General features: G+C 47.1%; 1 protein-coding gene across 2 annotated transcripts; it reads right to left on the reverse strand.

The window, feature by feature from the left end:
* Nucleotides 1–257: 257 nt before the first annotated feature.
* GPR132 (G protein-coupled receptor 132) lies at nt 258–24,753 on the reverse strand. Of its 2 annotated transcripts, XM_019550814.1 has the most exons (3): nt 24,661–24,753; nt 23,883–24,390; nt 258–2,130 (listed from the first exon to the last, which is right to left on the reverse strand). In XM_019550814.1, the coding sequence occupies exon 3, from the start codon at nt 2,080–2,082 to the stop codon at nt 1,066–1,068; it is 1,017 nt and encodes a 338-aa protein (XP_019406359.1). In that variant the 5' UTR covers nt 2,083–2,130; nt 23,883–24,390; nt 24,661–24,753; the 3' UTR covers nt 258–1,065. The 2 variants fall into 2 exon arrangements, with proteins under 2 accessions (XP_019406359.1, XP_019406360.1); XM_019550815.1 differs by lacking the exons at nt 23,883–24,390; nt 24,661–24,753 and adding an exon at nt 6,767–7,151.
* Nucleotides 24,754–24,958: the final 205 nt, after the last annotated feature.

The raw sequence follows: 24,958 nt of genomic DNA on the forward strand, positions 1-24,958 counted from the left end.
CCCTGGCTCCTGTCATCTTTGATGGCAGCAAGGTGCAGATAAAGATCATTTTTCTAAATTTTTAGGGGCCCTGTGGGCCAGACAGAATGACCTGGTGGGCCAGATATGGCCCGCAGGCCATATTTTGCCCACCCTGTGCTAGGATCTGGAACAAGGTCAACACTGAGCAATCAGCTTACTGCAGTCTTCTTTGCAATGGACTGAGTCCCAACCAACCTCCAGATATGAGGTACAAGTTCAATCAAGATTTTGAGAGATCATGAACATAGTCATCAAAGCCTTTTACTAGAAAAAAATAAGTGCATTGAACAATGTGACACAAGACTTAAGTAAAATACAAGTAAAATATACACCTATATATATATCATCAAACATTTTAAGCATGTTCCATGAACTGACTACTTATTCTTATTGAAATGTTCTAAACTGGTCACTCTTATTCTGGCCACTCATAGCAGCTATTCAGGACAGAAGACTCTTCTTGGTGTCTGTACTCCCCTACTGACATCTGGTATAGTGAACTCAGTAGTTCCTTTGTATTAGGTACATTTTCAGCTCTTTAAAATATTTTCCTGTGTTTCTTATTTTCCTCCATTTAATCATAAATACCACAAGAGCATGCATTTGTGAGACATAAGAAAGCTTCCTTCCCATTCAGAAACTTAGACTGATGCTGAATATGTCTGAAGAAAGGTTTTTCCCCTCAGAATAAAAGCCTAAAACTTTACTGGAATTGAACCCAAATCCCTCAGTTTACTGTCTGTGCCCCTTATAGAGCAGGGTTTAGAATGGAAATATTGGTGGGCATGTACTCGAAGTAGCTTGGATGTTGAGTCAGCAGAAGCTTCTTCTATTACAAAGCCTTAGCAGGACTCCTCCTACATGTGTCTTTCACCATGAAAAAAAACATGCTGAGGTTGAGATGTCATCACATAAACTTCCCTGTGTGGTGATGCCCCAAACTTGGGGCCTCCTTTTGGGGAACACTTGCATTGCTGCCACCAGACCTTGACTGCAATGACACAGGTGTTGTGAACCACTGGATTTCCTTCCAATGTGGGGAGCTTACTTTAAAGTTCTGTTTTCTGTTGCAAGTGCTGCGTCCTGTGAGTCTCTTGACTTGGCGCTATCGGTCCTCAGGGTCAGGGTCATGGATACGTTACGTTGCCATCTTCTCAGAACACTGTAAAATTCTTTTCTGATGTTGTTGCTAGCCAGTACATAGATGACTGGATCTGCAACACTGTTTGCAGTGGAGAAACACAAAAATACCACGAATGTGGTATATATTTCCTGTTCAAAACAGCATGAATCACCTGGAGATAAAATATAGCGTACGGATCTTATTAGGAGCACCACATGATAGGGAGCAAAGCACATGAGGAAAATAATGATGATGACAATTGCCAGGTACTTCACTTTAGTTTTCTGGTGACCATTTAAGCCGCTGCTTATGTTTGTGTTTTGGAAAATTTTGTAGTTTGTGAAACTGAGGATTGCGAAGGGAATGACAAATCCACATAGGAACCTGGCAATGCCAAAATAAGCCAGTACTGGCTTAAGTGGTAAGGTCTCAAAGCAGGTTTTCTGGTCTAAAGTCTGTTTGCCATCATCAAGAAAAAACACTGGACAGTGGATTACTGCCACTACGGCAAAGAGAACAACTGTGATGAAAACTGCAGTTCTCTGATCCCTAGTCCCTCTGGATTCCAAGGCGTATACCACTGCCATATAGCGATCAATAGAAATACAGCACAGTATCAGAATGCTGATGTATATGTTGCAGAAAAAGATATATCCCGTTATGATGCAAGTTTCCGATCCCATTGTCCACTGGTGCTCATTTCGTACATAGATAATCCAGAGGGGCAGGGTACTCAAATACATCAGCTCACATAATGATAAGCTGAAAAGGTAAATGGCAAGTACATTGTGCCTTTTGATTTGTAGCCATGTTAGGTAGGCAGTTAAGCAATTTGCTGGCAGGCCGATGGCAAAAACAATACTGTAGACTGCAACCAGAAGTATCTCACTCCTTTGAACGGGCATATGTTGACACGAGCAGTTTGTTGCATTCATCATGCTGCAATGTACAGAAACGCCAATATAGTCTCACTTGATTTACATTTCCTGTGATGAAGAAACAAAATGGAAAGTTAGAAGTTGCAAAAGAGTTAAAAATATGACTACAAAGGCAATGGCCTGACAACACAAGGCTAGAATGCACAGACTGCTTCTGAGTGAGGATGTGAAGGTTTGTGGATGGTGCGGTATTGGAAATAGTTTTAAGCAAGTGCAACTCTATCAAAGTTAAAGCTGGTAAAACCTTGTGAAGATTAGGCCTGGAGAGCTTATTACTTATTATTTATATTGCAGTAGCACTAGGAGTGCCAATCATGGACTGTGCTAGATGAGGCTTTGGACCGTGGTTCGGATCCGGAGAAGATTCGGACACTTTGGATGCCAAAGCAGCATGTCCAGATTGAAGCGCTGGCTTCTTTAGGCTTTCTGAAATGGTTTGGAGCTTCTGAACCGCTTCAGGGCTGCTTCGGAGATCTGGCCAGAGGGTATAATGGGGAATCAATTAAATAGCAATAACTTTGTTGTTTTTTGTCTGATTTAGATGGAGCTTGCAGGGGTGGTAGCCTCTGCTGAGAGCATGAAGTCTTCCAAGTTTCAAGAACATCGGTGCAGGGGTTTGGGGGAAACTGCACCCCAAATTCTTGAAAGCACAGCTCATGTCACGTGTACATGTTACACCACAGGGGGGTGAAAACTGCAGGGGTGCCAGCCCCTGCTCAGGCCACAAAGCCCGCCAAGCTTCAAGGAGATGGGTGCAGGGGTTTGGGGGAAACTGCACCTCAGGCTGTGGACAAGCAAAACTCGTGACATGGGTGACACTGTGTGTGTTGGGGTGCAGCAGGGTGAAAGCTGCAGGCCTGCTAGCCCCTGCTGCGGCCACGAAGCCTGCCAGCTGTCGAGGAGATGGGTGCAGCGGGGTTCTGGGGCCCTGCACCCCTGGCTGCTGACAGGCAAACCTTGTGACATGGGTGCTTGTGGGACTGTGTCTGTTTTGTGGCACGGGGAGGGGGTGGGGGACACGACTACTGCAAGTCCGGCTGCGAGGCTACTGTGTTATCAGTTACCAATCAATCATGATTCATTCAGGGACCAGCTCAATACACAGTAGCTAGCTAATGTAACCAGTTAATTAGCGAGGTTTAATACCTAGAAAACGACAGACTAGGCAGAGGAAATAATCAACTCAGATAATCAGCTGCCCAAAGCCAGAGACAGTCAGCTGCACAAGCACCCATGTCATGAGCTTTGTCTGTCAGCAGCTAGTGGTGCAGGGCCCCAGAACTCCCCTGCACCGATCTCCTTGACAGCTGGCAGGCTTTGTGGCCGCAGCAGGGGCTAGCAGGCCTGCAGCTTTCACCCCGCTGCGCCTTAACACACACAGAGTCATCCGTGTCACGAATTTTGCCTGCTAGCAGCCAGAGATGCAGAGCCCCCGAAGCCAGACTCCCTTTGCACCTATCACCTTGAAACTTGGCAGACTTCGTGGCTTCAGCACGGGTGACCACCCTTGCAGTTTTTACCCCACTGTGGTGTAACACATACATGTGACATGAGTTTTGCTTTAAAAAAATTGGGGTGCAGTTTCCCTGAACCCCCCATACCTATCACCTTGAAACTTGGCAGACTTCGTGGCTTCAGCAGGGGTGACCATCCCTGCAGTTTTCACTCCACTGTGGCTTCACACATACAGGTGACATGAGTTTTGCTTTATAAAATTTGGGGTGCAGTTCCCCCCAAATCCCTGCACCTATCTTCTTGAATCTTGGCAGGCTTCATGCTCTCAGCAGAGGCCACCACCCCTGCAAGGTTCATCCAAATCAGACAGAAAAAAACAAGGTTATAGATATTTAATTGATTCCCCATTATACCCTATGGTCAGATCTCCAAAGCAGCTCCGAAGTTTCGGAGCCGATTCGGCTGAATTGAAGCGGGAAACCAATCCAGAGCTCTGAATCGGATTGCTGGCATCTGAATTGCCTGGATCCGAAGCTAAATTGAATAGCTGCCTATTTGCACAGGCCTAGTGCTGTACATAGACAGAACAAGAAGCTAGTTCTTGCTGCAAGGGGCTTGCAATCTAGTCCAGTGATTCTCAACCCAGGGGGCTTGAGATCCTTTCAAGAGTGGCACAGGGTGTAACACACATGCAGACAGACGTGCAGGTCCCCAGCATAACTGAGAACACTTTGCAGAAAGCGTTCTGAATCACAACAACCCCCAGACCAAACAGAAGGTCACTGCTGGTTCCAGGGGGAGGGGAGTCTAGCTGTTGGCTGCCAGCCTGCAGCTGGTTCCCCATAGCGATGGCCTCCTCTCTCCCAGACTGTCCCTGTTTCAGAATGGGAGGGGATAGGGAGCAGAGGGACCTCATTCTAGGGGATCCTGCTGGAGGGTGGGTGAAGTGGAGCCCCACCTTGGGGGACCTCCAATACATCCTTCCCACTCTCTAGTGAGGGCTGAAAACCCCTGAGACCAAACTCCCTCTGCTCCCTTTACCCCCTCCCACTCTGAAAATAGCTTGAGGCTGGCAGGCAGCGCAGACAGAAGTTACAGGACTTGCTCTGTTTTGAAATGTGCTCATCTGACCCCTCATACAACAAGGGTTCAGATTTTCGCCTGACTGGCCATTTTTGAAGTGGTCTGCAGCCATGCATTTGTGTTTGGTCATAGCTATAGACTGCTTTCTGTGGGCAGATTGGGCAAAATCCGTCACTTCTGTCTGTGCCCAATGTTAGCACTGTTAGGTACACAAACATTATTCACACAATAAATTCAGAGATTTCAAACAGGAATCCACAGTGTTAAAATCTTTCTGGCCTGTTGTGGTCTTTCTGAGTTCTTTGCAATAAATGAATTACTGTATGATTTTCCTGTAATCAAAAAAACAATGAAAACTAAGAGCTGGCATCTTCCCAGGGTTGCTTTGAGTCTATCAAAGGATGCCTCAAGTCTAAAAAAGGTTGAGAACTACTGATCTAGGCGATGGTTTCTCTTACACGGTGCTTTCCTAATAAGTATTTTTTGTATTATGAACCATTACAAAGACCAGAGAATCTGCAGCATAAAAGAAAACTTGCCCTTCTCTAACTGCCTGCCCTTGTGGCCAGGATGTTTACTCCAACTCCCTGGGTTTGGAAGATCAAACACAGATATTACCAGAATTGCTGGGCACGTAACAGATCTCTACAGGTTCGTTGTATACACACCAGGCTTTTGGTTTCTTGTCCTAATGGGTCTGTAGGGCTAGCAACAGATGTTGCATTTGTCCCTGGACAGGTTGTGTCCTTGTTTGTCTTGGAACAGAAATATCCTGGGATCGGTGTGTACACACATTGCTCTTCTAATCAGGATTCAGTGAGTGGCTGACTGCAGTACCACTTTTCTGCCAGTGACTCAATGGTGCAATCCCAGGATAGCCATTCAGATGTACTGAGATGTCCTGGGATAAGCTGTTAGTACTTTTTAGCCCATGAATCTTTTTAGGATGGTGCAATCCCAGGATTTATCCCAGGACAATGGGCATGGATACCTGAATGACTGTATTTTGTCCAGGGATAAAATAGTTTACCCTACGACAAACGCAACATCTGTGTATAGCCTAGGTTAATAACTTCTCTAGGCTTTTTCTGGTAGCTGCCTGGTGTCCATGACAATTCACCAGTGCTTTGCTAAGGAGACTGGACAGATGCATTTTTTCTCCTCTGGAACTGGCAGGGAAAAGAAGAGGTTGCTGGGACTTGCTGGAAATATGGGGCCATACTACACTATTCATTTTTCCAAAGAGCCGAAGATTAATTTTCACAACTCTCCAATAAGCCACATTAATTAAAAAGTGTCTTGCCATAAAACAGATGGACTAGCAACCTGCACAGTTCTGTCCTGAATCAGGAAAAAAATGCCTACGTCCACCTTAAAATGCCTCACACACGTTACAGCTGTGTTAGACGCAGAACGTGCGGAAGCTGTGCTACTCCATGACTCAGTCTCAAGACATGAGTGCATGTACAAAAGCAGTGTACCCACCACCCCGTCTGTGGTGAGGCACAGCCAGCTCCCTCCAGCAGGGCAGGACTGCTCCACTAGCAAGTCTGAGGAGAGGAAAGAGCCACCGCTCTGCTTCTTTCTTACCCATGCCTGATTTCTTAGAGGCTGCTCATGTCCGGAGACGAAGATCTGTGCTCTGCTCAGCCTTTATGGGTGCGTCTACACTGTGTCAAACTGTACAAGGCAGCGCAGGTGGGAAGACACGTTCTGTCTTCCAGATCCCAACTCGGCACATGCCACATGCTGAAACAAAGGCCTTAAGCTGCTCTAACGAGCACCCCCAAGACAGCAGCACTGGGCATGTGACTAGAAGCAGCGACGTGACTTTTTTGGGCACTGGGTGACTGCAGAATGGGAACAAATGGGCAGGGCATGCTTTCACTCTGGCTTTCCCCACAGAAATATGGAGCATGTGGCCCACCCAAGGGGAAAGGTGGAGTGGGTCCTCGCTGCCTTACTCTGCCAACCCTACAATGTGCATCCCTGTAAGCATCAAGTAGAAATTGGTCCTAATGGATTAAGTTTCACAACACCCTATTACTCGGGAGATGAGAAAAATAGAGGTGGGGGGGGTGATAAGAGAGAAAGGAAATGCCCTAAGTCACACAGAAAGCGTTGACAGAGGCAGGTTTAGTCCTACCTGCCACTCCTGTGTCCCGTTCTGTAGGAGCTGGATTTGCATGTCGCTTGAGGGCTGCCCCTACAAGAAGTCTCCCCCATACCTGGCTTCAGCACATGTCGTGGTGGGGCAAGGTGCCGGTCTCTGAATGGGAATCAGAAGCTGGCTTTGAACTGTGCTGTTTCTTTGCTCAAACACTTAGCTGGGTTGGTTTAGTCAGGGAGGAGCCTGCCTTGAGCAAGGGGCTGGACTAGGTGCAACCTCCCGAGGGCGCTTCCAGCCCTATTTTCTATGACTATAAGCAAAGCTGCTTCCTTTCAGGTGGGAGGTAGGAAAAGGGCATGGACTGCAACCCCACCAGCATCAATTCTGCAGATGCTTCTCATCAAGCTGGGAAGCAAATGTCCAAGCAAGATTTTAGACCTTAGTGCAGGGGTGGGCAAAATGCGGCCCGGGGGCTGGATCCAGCCCGCCAGGCCATTCTAGGGGGCCTGTGGAGCCCCTAAAAAAATTAGAAAATTAATATTTATCTGACCTGGGCTGCCTGTCATGTGGCCCTTGATGGCTTGCCAAAACTCAGTAAGTGGCCCCTGCCCCTGCCTTAGTGGGCAATACAGAGGCAGGTTCCTGAAAGGGAACACCCTTTAGGGCCAGCTTGTGGTCTCCTTGCTTGCCAAAGTCACCCTTCGTGGCATAAAGTGCTACTCCCCAAAACAGGCTGACAATCGGACCTTTTACATTTACTCCTGCCCTTTAATACAATGCTGTTACTGTCACACAGGGCTTCAGGCTATGTCCCTTGTCCTCACAGCTTATTCCTCTGCAGTGGCCAACGACAGCAGACTGGCTTAGCACTTGAGGTGAAGTCAGGGCAAATCAGCATGTTTTCCACGCCTACTCTGTCTGATACTTCTTTGAAACAACAGGAAGTAACATGGTACAAATAAGCCTTGGTTTTGAAAATCAGCTGAACGAAAAGCCGAGAGGAAAGAGAAGGACGTAGGCAAATTCAACAAACAGAGGCCAAGTAAGGAAGAAAATAAAATCACTGTGAAAAAGAACTGGCCCTTTGGCTGCCTGCACAAACCCCACACCGCGCTGTGTCAGGGTTAGCTGGAACCGAGGACATTGTTCTCAGTGAGCTCTTGATGAGACCTGAGTGCAGACTGACCCGCAGCTTGAGTTAGAGTAAAGATCTGGGCCTGGGTCTGCCATCTCCTTGGTAAGCGCCCCGAGCACTCGGCTGTAAAAGCCGGTTCTCTTTGTATAAATCAAAGTGTTAGAGACACATGCCCTGGTGCAGTGGGTCAGTCCCTCCCCTGGGGTATGGGGCATCTCTGTTTCAATCCCCGTCCCCGGGGAACGTTCAGTTAACCATACAAAGGGGAACACTGATGACTGGAGAGACTGAGAGTCTCACCTTGAATGCCATGCAATATGAGAGAGAGGGGTTCAGATTCCCACATTCACAGCACATCTACATGTGCAATTAATGATACATACTGCGCCAGAGTTTATTGCTCCCAGGCGCTGCATCTTCATGTGTACCTGGGACTGTAGCACATTGAGTCAGGTTGGAGCAGCTCCAGCTGGCAGGGGGCTCAGGGAGATCATCCTGCCAGCTCGGGGCTGCTTCGACCTGGCTCAGTGTGTTGCGGAGGGGCTAGCTGGCAGGCGGCCTTCACACTAAAGCACCCTTGTGCCCCCACCAGCCCTGTTAGCGTCTACATGTGCATTTCTGCAGAGTAAAAACTCTGCTGTAGTTGTGTTTACAGGTACTAACCTGCAGCGGAGATAATTAACTTACTCTGTCCTAATAGCATTGCATGTGTGGAGACTGAGATGTTTACTACAGAGCTAATTAGGGAACTGTAGTAATAATCTCATGTAGACCTGCCTGCAAAGGAAGGACTTAAGCCTGTGCCTCCCACAGTTGGGGTAAGTATCGTGAATCTGCCTCCTCCCCCATTCACTTTGCTTTTCAATGAGTATGTAAAACCAGCCAACAAGTGGAACATTTTGCATCTAACAGGAGGAATTTTTCATCTTAGTAGGGGAAAAAAATTCCAAAATCATTATTTCAGTTTGATCCAAACTAATTTTTCCTCCAGTTTGTGTCCTTGCAGAAGTGAGTGAAAGGTTAGGCAGTAGGCATGATTGAATCTGGAAGGTACTTGTTTACCGGCCACGGAGAGGGCGAATACTTGCTGCTTTTCTCCTTTAGGGGTTATACCTAGCTGATTGCTGCTCAGCTGGCTTGCTGTACTGTCCAAAGGTGTGGGAGGACCACATCTGCTTACAACTTTAGGGTATGAGACACCCCTAAGTTTATTAACAAGGAAAACCGCCATCACTAATGCAAAAGCTGCTAAAAAATTCCTGTTAGACTTTTTGCTACATTTTAAAATCAATTTTTTATTAAACTTTGGGGGAAGAGACCATCAGAAAACATTGCCAAAATCTTCATCAAAATCTCTACAGAAATAACTGAAATTGTTTGAACTCTTGGAAAAAAAAAAGCCAAAATTTTAACATCTCACTAAACCATGCTCTTTGCTGTCAAAAGCTTTGTGGGTTTTTAACCAGTTCTATTCCTGGCATGAAGGAAGCTTCTTTTTAACCCTCCGCCCCCTGTGGCTAGCCTGTGGCCCCCCAGTCTGGCTTGCGGTTTTTTTTTAATGCATCTTTAATCCATGCAAATAAAAGTGGAGGCTTTTGCTGCACACGAAGGCCATGGTCTGGCCTGCTGTGGTGCTGTTGAACACCTTTGATCCTAACCCACATGTATTCAAATATATTGAAATCCCTGAGTTTCAGGTGCTAACCATGTAAGAAACTTCAAAACAAAGCACAATCCAAAGCGTTGTTTCTGTCCCTTGCTTTTGCTCGGGTTGACAGCATGTATTTTCAGAACGACACCAAAAAAAACCAATTCACGTCTGTTCAATCAGGCCCGCGTTCACTGAAAAGGGTCACAGATCCTAGGAACTCTTCTAAAGCACCTGGCGTAAGTTTGACATGGATGAAATCTGGCAATCCAGGTCTGATGTTGCTATTCCAGCAGAGGGGCAGGTTCTGTACTGCCCCAACAGGGGCAGAGGTAGCCGTGATACTAGCTCTTGGTTATAAGCTAGAGCAGCCTCTGGGACTGCATAATCACCCCTGTCAGGTATCCCACTACTGCTCCATGATTATGCGAATGAGGCCCCTTGACATAGTAAGTCCTAAAGACGTGGACAGATGTAACACATAGAACATCTGAAATACACCTTAAACTCCATGCAGGCCACTTCAGACCAGTTTAAATTACCTGAAACTTTTCAACAGCACACTGGGAAAACCAAGTGCTATTTTGAGTCAGTTCTCCTTGGACCAGTTCAACGTTATGTGTGGACATAGTGCATTCCACGCCTAGTGTCTGGTCAGCCCTCCAGGCATCCCAAACTGCACTGCTCCTCACCCCGCTCCTTTCCCCTCAACCCATAATGGGACTGCTCTGGGATGCAACCAGGACTCTGCTGCTCAGGGAGCTATTGCCCAGAGAGACCACAGTATTCAGGGGAAGGGAAGCAAAAAACTTCTGTATTAGTTTTACTTCCTTGCTAAGGACCCTAGGTGGGTATCCCAGGTTTATTTGGGGCGGGAAGCGGAGTAGCTAGTTTTTGCTGGGGGGAGCTCTGTGACCCCCTGCTTATGGTGGGTGGGTGGTTGTTCCTGTAACAGAAAACACCTGTCCACTGCTGGGTGGTGGTGGGGGAAACAGAGCCATTGCACAATGGGCACCGACTAGAACAGAACGGCTGTCACGTCTGTGCTCAATGGGAAGAGAATTGAGCCATTACCTGTTAATCATTCCTCACCCTCTATGGTACGCTCTTGCAGCCGGTCCACCTTGTGCACACATCTCTATGCAACTGCTGGTAATTCAAGGTACATGAGTGATTGGAAAAGCCAGGGAGTTTTGAGAGGGAGGGCAAAACACCCAGCCCCCTAGGAACCACAATCAGGGGCCACCTCTCCACTCCAACCTCCTGCCCCAATTTGGGTTTTCCCTCCCCTCTAGAAGAATCCTGGAGAAACTCTGAGCACTGCCCTCTAGATCAGTGGTTTCCAACCTTTTTTGTACCAAAACCCATTTGTAAAATCAATGGCCAGTCCTGACCCAGTGCCCCTCACTCCTGACCAGCTGCCCCCACCCCCAGGCCCCAGCTCCCTAGTGCAGCCCCTTGCAGGCAGGAACTCTGTCAGCCTGCAAGGGAAAAGCCATGGCTTCCAATATTTTTGTCCTTTAAAGGAGAATCCATTTTTAAAGCTTGTCCACAATGCTTTCATATATTTTTGAAAGCATGGGTTGAGAAACGCTGCTGTAGAAGGCATGATGGTCTGGGTCCTCCACCACCCCCAATGGTGTTTTGGCAGGGATGCAATCCCTAAAAGGTGAGGGGTCTGCTTAGGACCCTAAGCAGCATACGGGCAGGGCTGGATTAACGCCCAGGCAAACAAGGCACATGCCTAGGGCCCTGAGTTGCAGGGGGCTGTGGTCCTTCCCTCCACAGCAGCAGCACCAATGGCCCCATCTGCCTCCCTTCCCCTTCCCCTTCCCCTTCCCCTCCTTTCCCCTCCCCTCCCCTGGCCTCACTGCATCAGAGGCTGCTTTAGCCCCACTCCCTGCAGGCAGCAGTGCTAGGGTGGGAAGTTGGGGTTGTCTTGAGGGGCCTACGAGTTTGTTTCCCTGGGGCCCACTAAAGGGTTAATCTGGCCTTGTGTATGGGTAGACACTTTTGTCCAGAGGCAACTGTGAACTGGTTCCTAACTGGTGATGTTTTTAGAACAGCTCAAGTCTGTTCGCACCCTGAGGCTATAAGGTCACATCTGTCATGTCTAGCAGCACTGCACTGGTGCTGCCCATCTACTTAGTTGTTGTGCACCTCCAGCTCAGAAATGAGGCTGGGAAGCTAGTTTAGTGCAGCCTCTCACTCCAGACCACTGCATCTGGTGCGGTTTACAGCAGCTGCTGAAGGTGCTGCCTGACTTGGGGCTCATGTACGCAGGCAATGGCCCATGAGTAGGGTTGGCTCAAGCGTGGGTGTCCCCAGCAGCAGTGGGAACGTGGTGCAAATGCGTGCTAGAGCTTCTGAGGCTGAACAGGACGACGTAAATGGAGTAAAAGAATGCTTCGCAGAAAGATAAAGGGCCTATTTATAGCACTGGTTTATAGAACAGTCAGAGGCTTGGCTTGATGTCAGTAGCATCTGCAGGAAGATGAATTTCCAGCGGCAACAACTGAGTGGACGAAATAAAGGGAAGAAACTCAACCCCTTCTTCCCTCTAAGCAGGACGCGCCTTCTCAAAGTGTCTTGGCCTTGCTGAAGGAGTAAGTTGCTCCTAAGTGGGTGCGGATCTACATATGGTATTAATTCGACTGAATAAACTCCAGTTTGTGCTGGAGTTTGTTTCCAAGCATTGCATTTACACATGCACTCAGGATCATGGCATGTTGAGCTGGCTTGGTGCAGCTCCGGGTGGCAGGGAGCCCCGGGGGTCAGCCTGACAGTCCAGGGCTGCTCTGACCCAGTTCAACATGCCAAGAAGGGGATGGCTGGGGCACAAGGGTGCTTCAGTGTGGGGCTCACCAACAGGCAGCCCCCACACTGAAGCACCCTCACAGCCCAGTCAGCCCTACCCTCATCTACATGTGCGTTGTGGCAGAATAAATAACGCCGCTGCAGGATAGTACTTGTGTTTATAAGTACTATCCTATGGTGGCATTTATTAGTTTACTGTGGCCTAATAAGGCTGCATGTGTAGACACAGACTACTGTGGAGCTGCAGTAAATGTCTCATGTAGATGTTCAGTAAATGTCTCATGTAGATGTGCCCAGTGTGAGGAAAGGTACTGGCCAAACGCCTGTAAATGAGATTTGGGCAAAGGAAGCAACCTGTCAGAGCACCCCTACCATGTATGCTCAACCTCCCTTTGTGTCACACCATGCTGCCCTCTTCAGCTGATAATGATGAAGCCTTCTCCATCCATGATGCATTCAGGAGGCTGACTAACATCTATTCCTGCCAGGCATCAAGGGGGCTCATTATTTTTGTCCACTAGTAGGACTTCTGGTTGGTTCAGTAGTAGGCCTTCCTAGTGTATTAGTCCAGTTCCTCTCAGGTAGGATTTGAGAGCCCTTTCACTTCTGACCATCTGGCATTAGACTAACTCAGTAAGGCACTGGTGGCTGGGAGGAAGACTAGAGGCTACTAAGCAATTGTTCAGAGGCCATGATAACCATTACATTTATGACTTTGGCCCAATCAGTGACTTGTGACCAAACCCCAAGGAAACCTTTCTCTGCAACCTGACATAAAAGTTTTTACCCTCAGATATAATATTATTAAACCAATTTCTATTTTCTTAAAAAAGAAGAGAAAAGATGATGTAGATGCTGGCAAAAAAGATAGCACACAGCTAATCCCTGCTCCTGGACAGCTGAAAAATCAAAGCCAAAATGAAAGCAAGGTGAGTTAATATGCAGCTGGTAAGACTGAAGAGAGATGCTTTGTATGGTCACAGCTGTCTTGGTTATGCTCTAACAATTTTAAGCAAAAAACACTGTGGCTTTTGGGGTGTGTTCAACCTAGGATATTTTTGTTGAAGTTGCTGCTTTAATGTCTCCTTTTTTGTGCTGCCTACGCCCTCGAGAAGCTTTGTAGTCTCCAAAAGACTGTACCTCCCCTTAAAGCACCTGCAGCGTAGCATCTCACTCAACAGGCAAGAAGGAAGCGAGAGAGAGGGTCTTGTGTTAAACTATGAATAAACTTTCTGCACAGGTAATGCTGACATTCGCTGCAGAACAGCACGAAGAGTTAGGGCAGCCAGGTACAGAGATCAAGGCAAAAACTTTCCCCATGGGAACTCTAAGGAGCATGTGTCCCAAGTGGTACCAGGAACAACCTGGGATACTCAAAAAGTAGCTTGTTTGTCTCCTTCAGAGAGTCAGTTAGGGACAAGCATTGTCCGACCTCTCTGGAGAAACTTCCTCAGTGGCAGAGCACTAGGCTGATACAAAAATGGTGTAGGGAAGCTGTGGAAGGCAGAAGATTATCAAAGAAAGGCTGGATAGGCTTAGGAATAGCAAAGCCTACATCTATACAGTAGGTAGGAGCAGATGACTCTCATGGCTCATTCTAACTCCATTAGTCTGTGCCTTGCCCCCCAGCTCTGTTTGGATTGGGAGAAGAGATATATTGTATTTTTCTGAGACTGTTTTGATTTATACAGGCATAGGTTTATTTATTGTGGTGGTCTTGAGCACATTGAAGAAACCCAAAGAGACAGATGTAACACACTGGCTTTACTGAGAACATCATTTTTAAACCAGTGCCCTGAGAACATCCTCAGGCAGCAAAGGAGCTGCTGCAGGTACATGTTTGCATGCAATTGTATAGGAGTAAGCAAAGAATAAGTTGGTTTCCTCCTCTAGAGGCTTGATTTTTTTTTTAATGCAGTTCTGTAGCACATAACCACACAGGGTGCTCTTCACACAACTAAAGCACTGTCAGAAAAAAACATTTTAAAACCATTTATGCGCATCACATTTCTGAAGAATCTGAAGGGGCAATTCTTTCCCATGAGAAACTGTCTCCTTATTCACGTGCACTTTATAACTAAAATGATTCTGTGCTTATGCCATATTGCTCAGTTATTTATACCCATGAGGTAGAACATAAATGTTCCTGGAGCATTCATTCAAAAATAGTTCAGTTATATTTCTTCACCTTTTAAGTTAGAGTTTTGTCAAATGTAGCAAGTTTTATGTTTGCAAGCATAAGTATCTGACATGAGAATCATGACCCTATGAGATATTCCCATCTAGGGGACGAGAATGCACCATGTGGTATATGTGACAAATCAAAACCACTCAATTCAAAAAATACTTCAAATCCAGTGTTTGCAAACAGCCTGGAGAGTTATCTTACAGTTATGAGTTATTTTACATAAGCCTGTCCAATTACTTTTCAGTAAGGAATAATTCAACAAACCCGTGTACATACACATTGGGGGCTACTTTAGCGTTTATACCCTGCACACCCAGGCCTCATTCCTCAAACCGCTAGCTTATACAAAGACTACAGGTGACAGACCTGGTACTAGACCTTTTTACTGCCAACACCATCTCTACAGGCCAGGAGCTCATGTTAGCCATCACAGAAGAATGCAGGAAATCCTGCCGGCCCCTGATTCAGTCAACTGATACGACATGTAACAGGAAAAAGACTTGGCTGATGATACACAGACTAAGCAACAACCCAAGAAAGGTAGATCAACATCATAAAGTCACCATTGACCAAACTGCTCACTAGGTGCTTCCCAATGGAAAAAGTCAAAAAACAAAAAACAAACAAAAAACACCTTAGGCTGGAAAGGTATAAATGTCCTAAAGACCCGGGTTTTACCAGCCAATTCTTAACGACAGAGTTGAATGCTGGTATTAACGCACTGAAAACCATAAAAGCTGCTGGCCTTGATGACACGCTTATGAAACAAATCAAGCAATTTGGCCCGTAGATTCAAGAATGGCTCCTTTGCCCATGAAGGCTGCATGCCCCTGGAGGCTGCGGGGGCACGGTGACCACGCACAGGCGGCGGCAGTGTCAGCAGTGGGGGCGTGGTGGCAGTAACTAGGGACTACCCACAGGCAGCTGCAGCGATGGCAGTGGCGGGCAGGGGGGTGGTGGTTGTCACAACCTGCAGACGCCGCCGGCAGCGGTGACGGTGGCCAGCAGCGATTGGGGATTGCCGGCAGATGCTGCCAGTAGCGTTGGCAGGGTGAGGTGGTGGGAAACAGCGACCGCCTACAGTGTCAGCGGCACTTTTCACAGGGGGTGCACCATCAATCTCAGGGGTGCACGTGCACTTGCATGCACCCGCTACGCATCACCAATGCCTTTGCCTATAAAACTCATGCACAGCCAGTCAAAAAATTCCACTGATATGGTGACATGTTCAGGTAGTGGCAGTTGTAAAGCCAGGGAAAGACCTATCTGACCCAAAGAGCGTCAGACCTATCTCTTTCCTATGCCACACATACAAATTTTATGAACAACTGATACTGAACTAGTTTGTCCCATACATGGATGAACATCGAATATTCCTAAACAATGAGCTAGCTGCTCAGTCTAACTCAACATATTGAGGATGGTTTGGAAAGAGGCCAGATCTCTGGATCTATGTTCATAAACCTAACAGCTGCCTATAATACAGGTAACTGCTGACGACTCTTTCACAAGATGCTGAAAATGACAAAGACCTTACACAGCTGATATGAACCTCGCTCAAAACCAGCCTTTTTTATCAGACTAGATGGGAAGAGAAGCAGATGGAGGCGACAGATTTGGCCTCCCCCAAGGAAGCATACTTGCACTGCTGTTATATAACATCTATATAAATGATCAGCGAATCAATTTGGAATCAAAATGTTTCATCTATGCAGATAACCTGTGCATAAAACCCCAAACTCTGGCTTTGAACATGTTGAAAAAATCCCTAAGAAAGGCACTAACTGGCCTAACCTCATACTACACTGAAAACCAATTATGTGAGGACCCAGCAAAAACACAAGCATGTGCCTTCCATCTCAAAAACCATGAGGCCAACCGCCAGCTCAACATTACACGATCCCGGACTCCACTATCCGCTGCCCACTGTTCAAATCCAGTTTACCTTGCAGTCACCTTCAATCAAACCCTGCCAAACAAAGAACGCATCATGAAGACAAAAGCAAAGGTGAGCACTCATAACAACACTTCATATAAGTTCATCAACTCGAAATGGGGAGCTAGCCCTTCAACCATCTGAACCGCTGCTCTGGCTTTCAGCTCCTCTGCCAAGTATGTATGCCCTGTACAATAGTGAACTGTACACGCTAAGTGCCTGGACCCCATTCTGAATGACAGCTGCCAGTGCATCAGAAGCTGTTTGAAGCCTACCAGCCTAAATAATGTGTACCTGCTGGCCGGCATCACTCTGCCTGACATCAGAAGAGCAGTGGCCAGCAAGACAGAATGATTGAGACAAACTGAAGATGTGAGACCCCCACTGTATGACCATCCCGCAGCGCACAAATGTCTGAAGTCACACAGGAGCTTCCTCATCAGCAGCACTTGACCTCTCGATGCCACACCCAAGAAGACATGATTACGGATGTGGAACAAGAGACTGAACAAAAGTCCAGCAAAACAATGGGCATTCCAGCAGCTGAATCCTTGCCGCCAGGGGCTGATGAACCACAGCAAAGCAATGTCTCAACTGCCTACTTTCCACAAAAAACATAATGAAGAACTGGGGCTATACCACTGGTTCACCCACCTGTGACTGCAGCACAGAGCCTTAGACTATGCAACATCTGCTGCAACGTCCGCTGCTTGAAGGCGCACATACAATGAAAGATCTTGTGAAGCACAACAAACGAGCACAAGCATGTGTAACAAAGTGGTCAAATGTGGTATAGAGAAGAAGACCCTGCATACTTCAGATTTCATGTGTCAGACCATGGGCGTCTCTGAAAGAGATGCAGGGGCTACCTTCACTTCTTTCATGACTGTCCTACATACAGAAGAAGCACAAAGTAGTCAGTGGAGATCCACATGATAGAACAGACCAGAGGGATGTGTGGCCAGTCAGTATCGTGATGTGTTGAAACAGGTTAAAGGCCAGCCACGATGCTGACGGACAAGGGAGAGGGAAAGCTGCTGTTACACAAGACCAGTGGTTTCAGTAGGATTGAACCTACTAGCTTCCTCATGGCTTTCATTTGAAAGTGACAGCAGTGATGGGAGACCTTGGGAGCACTGGAGGTCTGACTGAACATCTGAAGTCATCTTAGGTGTGGCAGCCGCTGCCTTTCGTCCATCAATGGCTAGCTTTCGTCCATGAATGGTCTCCTTCACAAGAAGCAACTGTAGGAGTGACAGTGGTTGCTGCTAGCTGTTACATCAGGGGCATCATCTCTGTTTTGCCATGCTTCAACACCTCAATTTAAATCTAGTCACAATCTGGGGCTTTTGTTCCCTAGGGTGCACTGAGTTTAATTCAACCCACAGCTCCAGATGGCCCTTCTCACCACTAAATTTCATCACCAGCACGTGCAAGTTTCTCCTTACTCCCAGACTAGCTAAATTGCTTACATGGGTCAGAATCTACGTAGCATTTAAGAGCGCCCTTTACTTTAGGGAGATGAGGAAACACTGGCAATGGGATTGACTTTTGTTGCACCACTCTGTTAGGCTGGGGTCCTTTTGAAAAGAGAGGGGGAGAGAGAAAGCTCTCATGCCTTAGACGCTCAGAAGAGTACAGAGCTTTCTGGAGCTAATTCACGTGTCAGACCTGGCAACCTACCTTCAAAGGGTTGCAGGGGTGTGTGTCTGTGTGTGATGGCTGGCGCTTTAGATGTCATGCGCCAAACACTTCAGATCTGAATCCTAAAGTGTTCACAAACTGCAACTAAAGAAGTCCAAGAACAGAAATTCTGGCTTGATTTTAAGGGATACCACATACTCACTGTTTTGACTGACTTTACGAGTTGTTGTTGCTCAGCTAGGCTTGTGACTAGCAATAAGATTTTTATCACTTCCTGCATTAGCTCACATGTAATTGAGACAGAGAACAGAAAACCCAAGAGAATATTTTTTATCCAGACTACCTGGTATGCCTCCCGACTAGCCCACTGGCTTTACACATTTCTCCTAGTGAAACAGCTGTCTGGATCTGCAGAAGAAAAGGTGGAATGCATTACCAAAATAGAGCTTAACAGTGAGGACAAGCAAGGGAGTTGCAGGCACAGCTAAACTGAGTATACAGAGAGCTAGGAAGCAGCAGAAAAGGGGAACAAGGCATCAGGGTTTAAGTCTTTAGATTGTGGTTGGGCCACTGGCTGGATCGGGCCCTTGGAAGACTCCATGTCCCAGCAGGCCATTGTGCAGGTCTCCATGGAGACTCCAGGAGTGGTGGGGCCATGACAGCCCAGGGTCACTGCCTCCATGGAGACTGGTCTGAGTGGCACTGGCGGGGCATGTGGCTGGGCAGGGAGCTGCTCCAGAGCTGGGCAGCTCCCTTGCAGTGGAGCCAGGGCAGAGTCATGATCCGCTGCCCCAGGGACATGCAGGCAGTAGATCCTGGCCCTGCCCCAGCTCCACGGCAAGATGCTGGCTCCAGCCCTGGAGCAGCTCCCTGCCCAGTTGTGTGCCCTGCGAGCATGCTGCTCAGGCTGGTCTCTGTGGAGACCCTGGGCCCACGCTGTAACAGCCCCACTGCTCCTGGGGTCTCCATAAAGACCTGCTGAAGCGACGTGGGCAGGAGCTGCTGGGAAATGAAATCTGGCCGCTGGCTGGATCCACCATTTTGCCCATCCCTGCTTTAGATGGACTCCCCTAGAGAGATGGCTAGAAATGTCACCTTGAGAGAAGTCTGAAGCTAGAGAAGCTGAAAGGAAAGGATAGTGTCTGGACAGGTGAGCGTGAAATGAATGTAAGCAGGTGAAAGCATCTCACACTGCTGCACATGCAGCCTCCCATGACACGACAGCACCCCAGCAGTGAATACCACCCTGTTCTCACCCAGGCATGAATCTAGCAGGTTTTCACACCTGGAGGCTTTTTTAAAGCCTCTAGTGATAGTTTTGACAATCAAGCGTATGCTAATTATTTCTTGCAAATAAAGCTTGTGCAACTTCAGTGTACATGACATGGTTTCAAAATGTTATCAGTCACATTCCCTCCTGAGTTCATCCTTTGACTACAAAGAAGCAAATTATGGTATTCTATCAAACAAAGCACAGCACTTCCTATGGCTTAGTACAGAGGTTCCCAACCACTGGGCCATGGCCTAATACTGGGACGTGATGGCTGCCAGGTCATGGCACGGTGGTCAGAGAAGTGGTGGGGAGAGGTCTGGCCAGGCACTTGGTTGTGAGCATGGAGCCGCCCGGGCGTGCAGCAGGTGCTGGCACTTTATATGAAATTTAAATATGTAAATTCGATTGCCAGTCCACAGCGCGTTTGCTGGTCTGCAGTATAAAAAAGGTTGGGAACCACTGGCTTAGTAGGTCCAAAGCTTACACTTGTGACAGGTGTCAAGTTTCTCCTTAATGAGCATTGTTCTCTGGCCAAAACAGGTTCTATATGAAGGATTTCTACGGACCTTGTTCCACATTAATTTTAGGCAGCTCCTGGAGCTCTTAACACCTGTATTGTCCACACATTTGACGCCTGAAACTGGTTTGAAGCACATGTTAGGCAGCTTAAAGCGACACCGCTCCAGGGCAGGTTTCTCTCTGACCTGTGTTACCAGCTCATGTTCTATTAATGTGTAGTCACATCCCCACCTAGTGCAGGGACAGAAACCTGTCCTGGATCACTTACCCTGTACTGGCAACTCACAGCTGTGCAGGTGGGGGGACAGTCAAAGAAAGTGTTTTGCCTTAAGGTATGACTGCTCCAAACTCAAGCTAGCACTAACACCAATCAACAGCGGAGCAGCTCACAGTGCAATGCGTCACAAAGCCCTGATGCTAGGGGTTAGAACATCAAGGCTGAGTGGAGATTTTTCAGCCACATCACAAAGCCTAAGGTTGCAAGTCACTAAGGCTGAGTCTAACTGTCAAACCAAGGCACAATCACCAGAGGAGCATACTTTCACACTGACAAATGCCAAAAAACAGAGGCCAAAGGAAGACTGGACCCCTAACACAATGGTACCAAGCACTATGGCAATCAGTCCCGGCCTCACCCAGAAAAGGACTGTACATACGTCATTAGTGTGAGGTGTTTCCTGCTGAGACGCTTCACCTGTGCCTCGTGCATACTAGCCCTTAAACCGCAAGCAGAGTTAGTGCAGCGCAGCACGTACAGCAGTCTGCTCTACCTCTCCCAGCCCCCCAGGTCTGACACCACAGCCCCATAAAACAATGCTATTGTCATAGAAAGAGAGGACAAGTCTCCCCAGTCTCCCCATTGGGAATGTTTAAGGCACTCTTATTTTCTGACTTGGGAGGGAAAGATTGGAAATCTGAACAAACCACATACACCAGTCTCATAGTCAATGCTAATTTAACAAGAATAGAGCAAATCTTTTGGTTGGTCATGGTGAAGGAAACCTTTGAATGCAGACCCCAAAAAGAAGATGACATTCATCCTGGTTTGGCTGCCTACCCAGCTCCTGTGCTTTCAGATGCACGCTCCCATCGTCACCTTCTCTTCCATTTCCTGACCATGCTCCCACTGGCTGGACAGGCCTCCTTTGCTCGACACTCTCCCTGGGGCACCATCATATCTCAGCTCCGGGAACCTATTTCTCTTAAGAGGCTTTGCCCTCCCCATGAGACTTGTTTTGTTTGCTACTCCTTGCCCCGTGATGCACAGCCTACAAGCTAAGTGACTTGCATTTTTACTATTTCACACCCTCACATCAGTTGTGCTCCTTTTTACAAGGTCGGATGAGACACCATGAGCAGTTCTTCCTCACTTACACTGTTTAGGCCACCAATGACTTGCACCTAAAGAGACAATTGCTGCAAATGCTTCCTTTTCTCTTGCCCTCCTCTTTCCTTTGGTGCACTGCATTTGACATCTTGTCTAAATCCCAAATTATACTCCTTGTGGCAGAGACAGTCTCTGTGCTATTTGTTCAACAGCTCACAGGACCCTGACTCTTGACAGAGGCCTTTAGGCAATGCAATAAGAGATAATCATGCAAAATCCCAACTGCTGGATGATCTTGGAGTTGTCCTCAGACTGAAGGACAACATTTAGTTTGACTTGGCATTTACTGACACTAAAATCACAGTGTTTCTACCTCTTCTAGGGCTCTTACAGTGACTCATAGTCTCAACCACCCCTTTTGGTAAGACAGTACTGATTTGTGAAATCAAGTATCCAAAGATTTTAACAATGGCCTTTGCTTTTGCACATCTGTGTCTACTTTCAAGTCAGATGAAATCTAGGTCAAGGAAAGGTTTATCTATACATCATCATGAGTTCTCATCCATTCCTTGTGAACGTTCAAAGAATATCTGTAATATCTCACCCTGATCTTGTCTGCCAACATGGTCCTCATGCCTCTGCTCCAAATATTGGCATGTTACCTGACACACTTGAGTCAGAAGGCCTGGACGTGCCAACATAGTGACACTATTTGGCCAGGTTCTCTGGGGCCAGCACATTGGCAAGAAGGAGCCAGAAAACTGGGAAAATTGTCCAGGCAAGAACTTTCCCTGCATGAGTGAACACACAGCTACCTCCTCCCGCATTTCAGTTGGTAGCTCCCTGCAAAGGATGGCAGGAACAGGGCTGGAGCACTGCTACTTCAGTCATTTGCTGAAGAGCCACTGTCAAATGGTACAGCAGAGGTGCTCTGCCCCCAGTGCCTTGTCATCTGGCCTTCAGGGCTCCCCATGGGTCCATGAGGAAGTCTGTGGGTCACGGCCCTGTGTGCTAGATCTGGCATGCAGGGCAGCCCGGGGCCCAATCGCAGCATGTGGGGCTGGGCAGAGGTGGCATGGGTGGTCCCAAATCCCAGCAAGCAGAGCCTAGTGGAGGCAACACAGGATTCTGGGCCCCAATCCCAAAATATAGGACTGGGCAGAGATGTCATGGTCCAGATCTGGGTGTGCAAAGGTTGAGCACCACTGGTTTAGTATCCTTAGGCTGCTCTAAATTATGTTGTGGGCAAGGTCAGTGTAAAACCAGCCCTGGGAGCATCAAGATGCAACCAGCTGCCTTGAGCTACACTGTAGGAATATGGAGACCAACCATGAATCCAGGTCTAGGTCTCCAGGGGAGGCTTAAAGGGCCATCGCTTACAGTGGCTTCAGCACCAGCCTACAAGCACATCCGAGAACGGAAACAGATGGGAGCCAGGTGCAAAGAACCAGCAGCCGGCACAAACAGCCCATGAGAAGTGATTTTGAAGAGCAACTGTCAGTTCAACCTGGTATGCTGAATCCCTAGCTTGAATGGGGAATGGTTTGCAGAGGAAAGACCGTCTCTGACAGCGAAGGCCCTAACCACCAGAATTAAGTTTGTATCAAGACTCTACGTCTCTTAAACTTTTTCACTTCCCCAACATCCTTCCTGTTTAATAACGTGCTTTCCTATTGAAACACTAACCATTTTAACGCAAGAAAAAGAGGGAGAGGAACAAAAACTAGTTGCACACCCACTAGTGTAGTCTAAGCAATCTGGCTATCTTGTAACTTTTTCATGAGACTTATGCTATCCTTACAGCCCAGCAGCAAACTGAAATAACTGCGAGAATCTCAGTTTCCATTTAAAAAAGAAAGTAAGTTTTTAAACCTCATGTTTTCGGAGGAAAGCTTTAAAATGAGACCGGAGCCATAAATTTTCCAAAACCAGAAGATAAATAAGATGAAGACAAAGTATTATATTTCTTTAAAAAAAATATCTGAGGGTTCTTAAATCAATCGCATGACTTTTGTGGGGGGAAGGTTGAGTCATGATATTTGAGCGACTCGGGTTAGGAATACTTTACAACTAAAAACGCAAAGGAGAAAACTCACGTGGCGAGTGTGCAGCTAATAAAGCTAATAATAAACATTTGTTTTTCTAGCACAAAAAAAAGGGTGGAAAAGTTTGGGTTGGGAATGTTCTGTCCATTCATTCCACTCACTTTACCCAACAGAATCTGAGTTCTTGTGCCACGTGAGATTTTATATCCTCACCCAGTTGAAAACCTCCACATCAAACTTCACTCAAATCCCTAAGCCAGCCCGGATCTAAGTAAAATAGTTTTTACTCTGTGGACTGTGTACTAAATTATCAGTTACCACTGATGGGAACTGCTGATGCTTTTCAATGAAAGCGTGCATTCCCTATAGAAAAAGGCATTTTAATTTTGACAGAAGACAGGTAAAAAGTGCACTAATGGATCTCTAATGAATAGAGAACCAACCATATTTTGTTCCTTAGAACCTATATGAATATCAGTCTTCTATAGATGAGCTGTATTTTGTAGCGTTACAAGTTTGTGTTTCCTTAACACATGCAAGCTGCCATGTGTCTGAAAACAAAAGATGAAGAATTAGTAATAAAAAGAAAAGAAAAGAGATCTATTAAATAGATTCGATACCTTGCTCCTGGCTCAGAAATCAACCTTGCTTCTGTCCTCCTCCTTGACTCGCTTTCTGGGAGGAGTGGCAGTGGTGCTGCAATTCTCTCCGTACAGGCAGACTGCTCTGTCTGAGAAAAACTCCAGGAAACTGATGCACCATGCAATTAGCAATCCCTCTGAATGTGAAGATGTCACATTTGCAGTAACAGTTTCAGTAATTCACTGTTTACCAAAAAAACTCTGAAGCTGCTTCATGTTTGAGTAACACCTTGCTCTACACTAGTGTACTCGACTTCAGCAGGGGGTGCTGGTCCCCAGCCCAGATACGTATCTTCAGAGCCTCCTTAGGCACGAATACTACTAAAGCCCAAGGCTTCCAAATGAATAGAGAAGGGCATTTGAATACAAATGCTGCAGCAGGAAATATCTGTGTTAGCTATACCACAACACATTTTGCCTAGCTATGCATCAGCACTCCCAACGTCTCAGAGTCGGAGCTGAAATGCGAGAGAACATCCAGCTGTGGCTGAAAGGGCAAAAGAAAAGAAAAAGTTTGTTAGTCTTACAAAGGAAAGTATGCTATTAAACAGGAAAGGTGCTGGGGAAGTGAAAGACTTTGAAGGTTGCAGAATCTAACACAATTTAGACCAGGGAGCCCAGTCCTGGTTTGGGTGTTTTCTCTCCAGCAGGAACATGCCTGGGGGATAGAAAAAGCAGAGTCTCTCTCTCATGAAGACCATGGGTTTCTAAAGGTCTTCAAGTGTCAGGACTCTCTGCACAAGTAACTGTGCCCTACCTTGCTTCCAGCGATGAAAATGCTCTTGATCCTGGGATGAAACTGCTCTGGGTCCTTGGTCCCAGGGAATTGAGAGAAGCAATATGGTATGGGGAAGATCCCACAGCTACTGCCTTTTACAGTGGAGCATGCCATTAAAACCATGGCCACATTGTGGAGGAGGGGCATGCAAACTGATGACGCTTACAAGTGCCAGGCAGCCATTAGTGGGAGTCTGGAAAGGATGTCCAGCCACAAGCTGCTCTCTGGGGCAGCTCATCTCTCAGGCATTTACCAACCTATATGCTACGTCCCAGAG

The sequence above is a fragment of the Crocodylus porosus genome, unplaced genomic scaffold (genome assembly GCF_001723895.1).
Source record: "Crocodylus porosus isolate Cpor-Errol unplaced genomic scaffold, CroPor_comp1, whole genome shotgun sequence".
Classification (NCBI taxonomy): Eukaryota; Metazoa; Chordata; order Crocodylia; family Crocodylidae; genus Crocodylus; species Crocodylus porosus.

Bases quoted from the DNA above. Each gene is read 5' to 3' on its own strand.
- GPR132 (XM_019550814.1), bottom strand. From the start codon at position 2,082: ATGATGAATGCAACAAACTGCTCGTGTCAACATATGCCCGTTCAAAGG.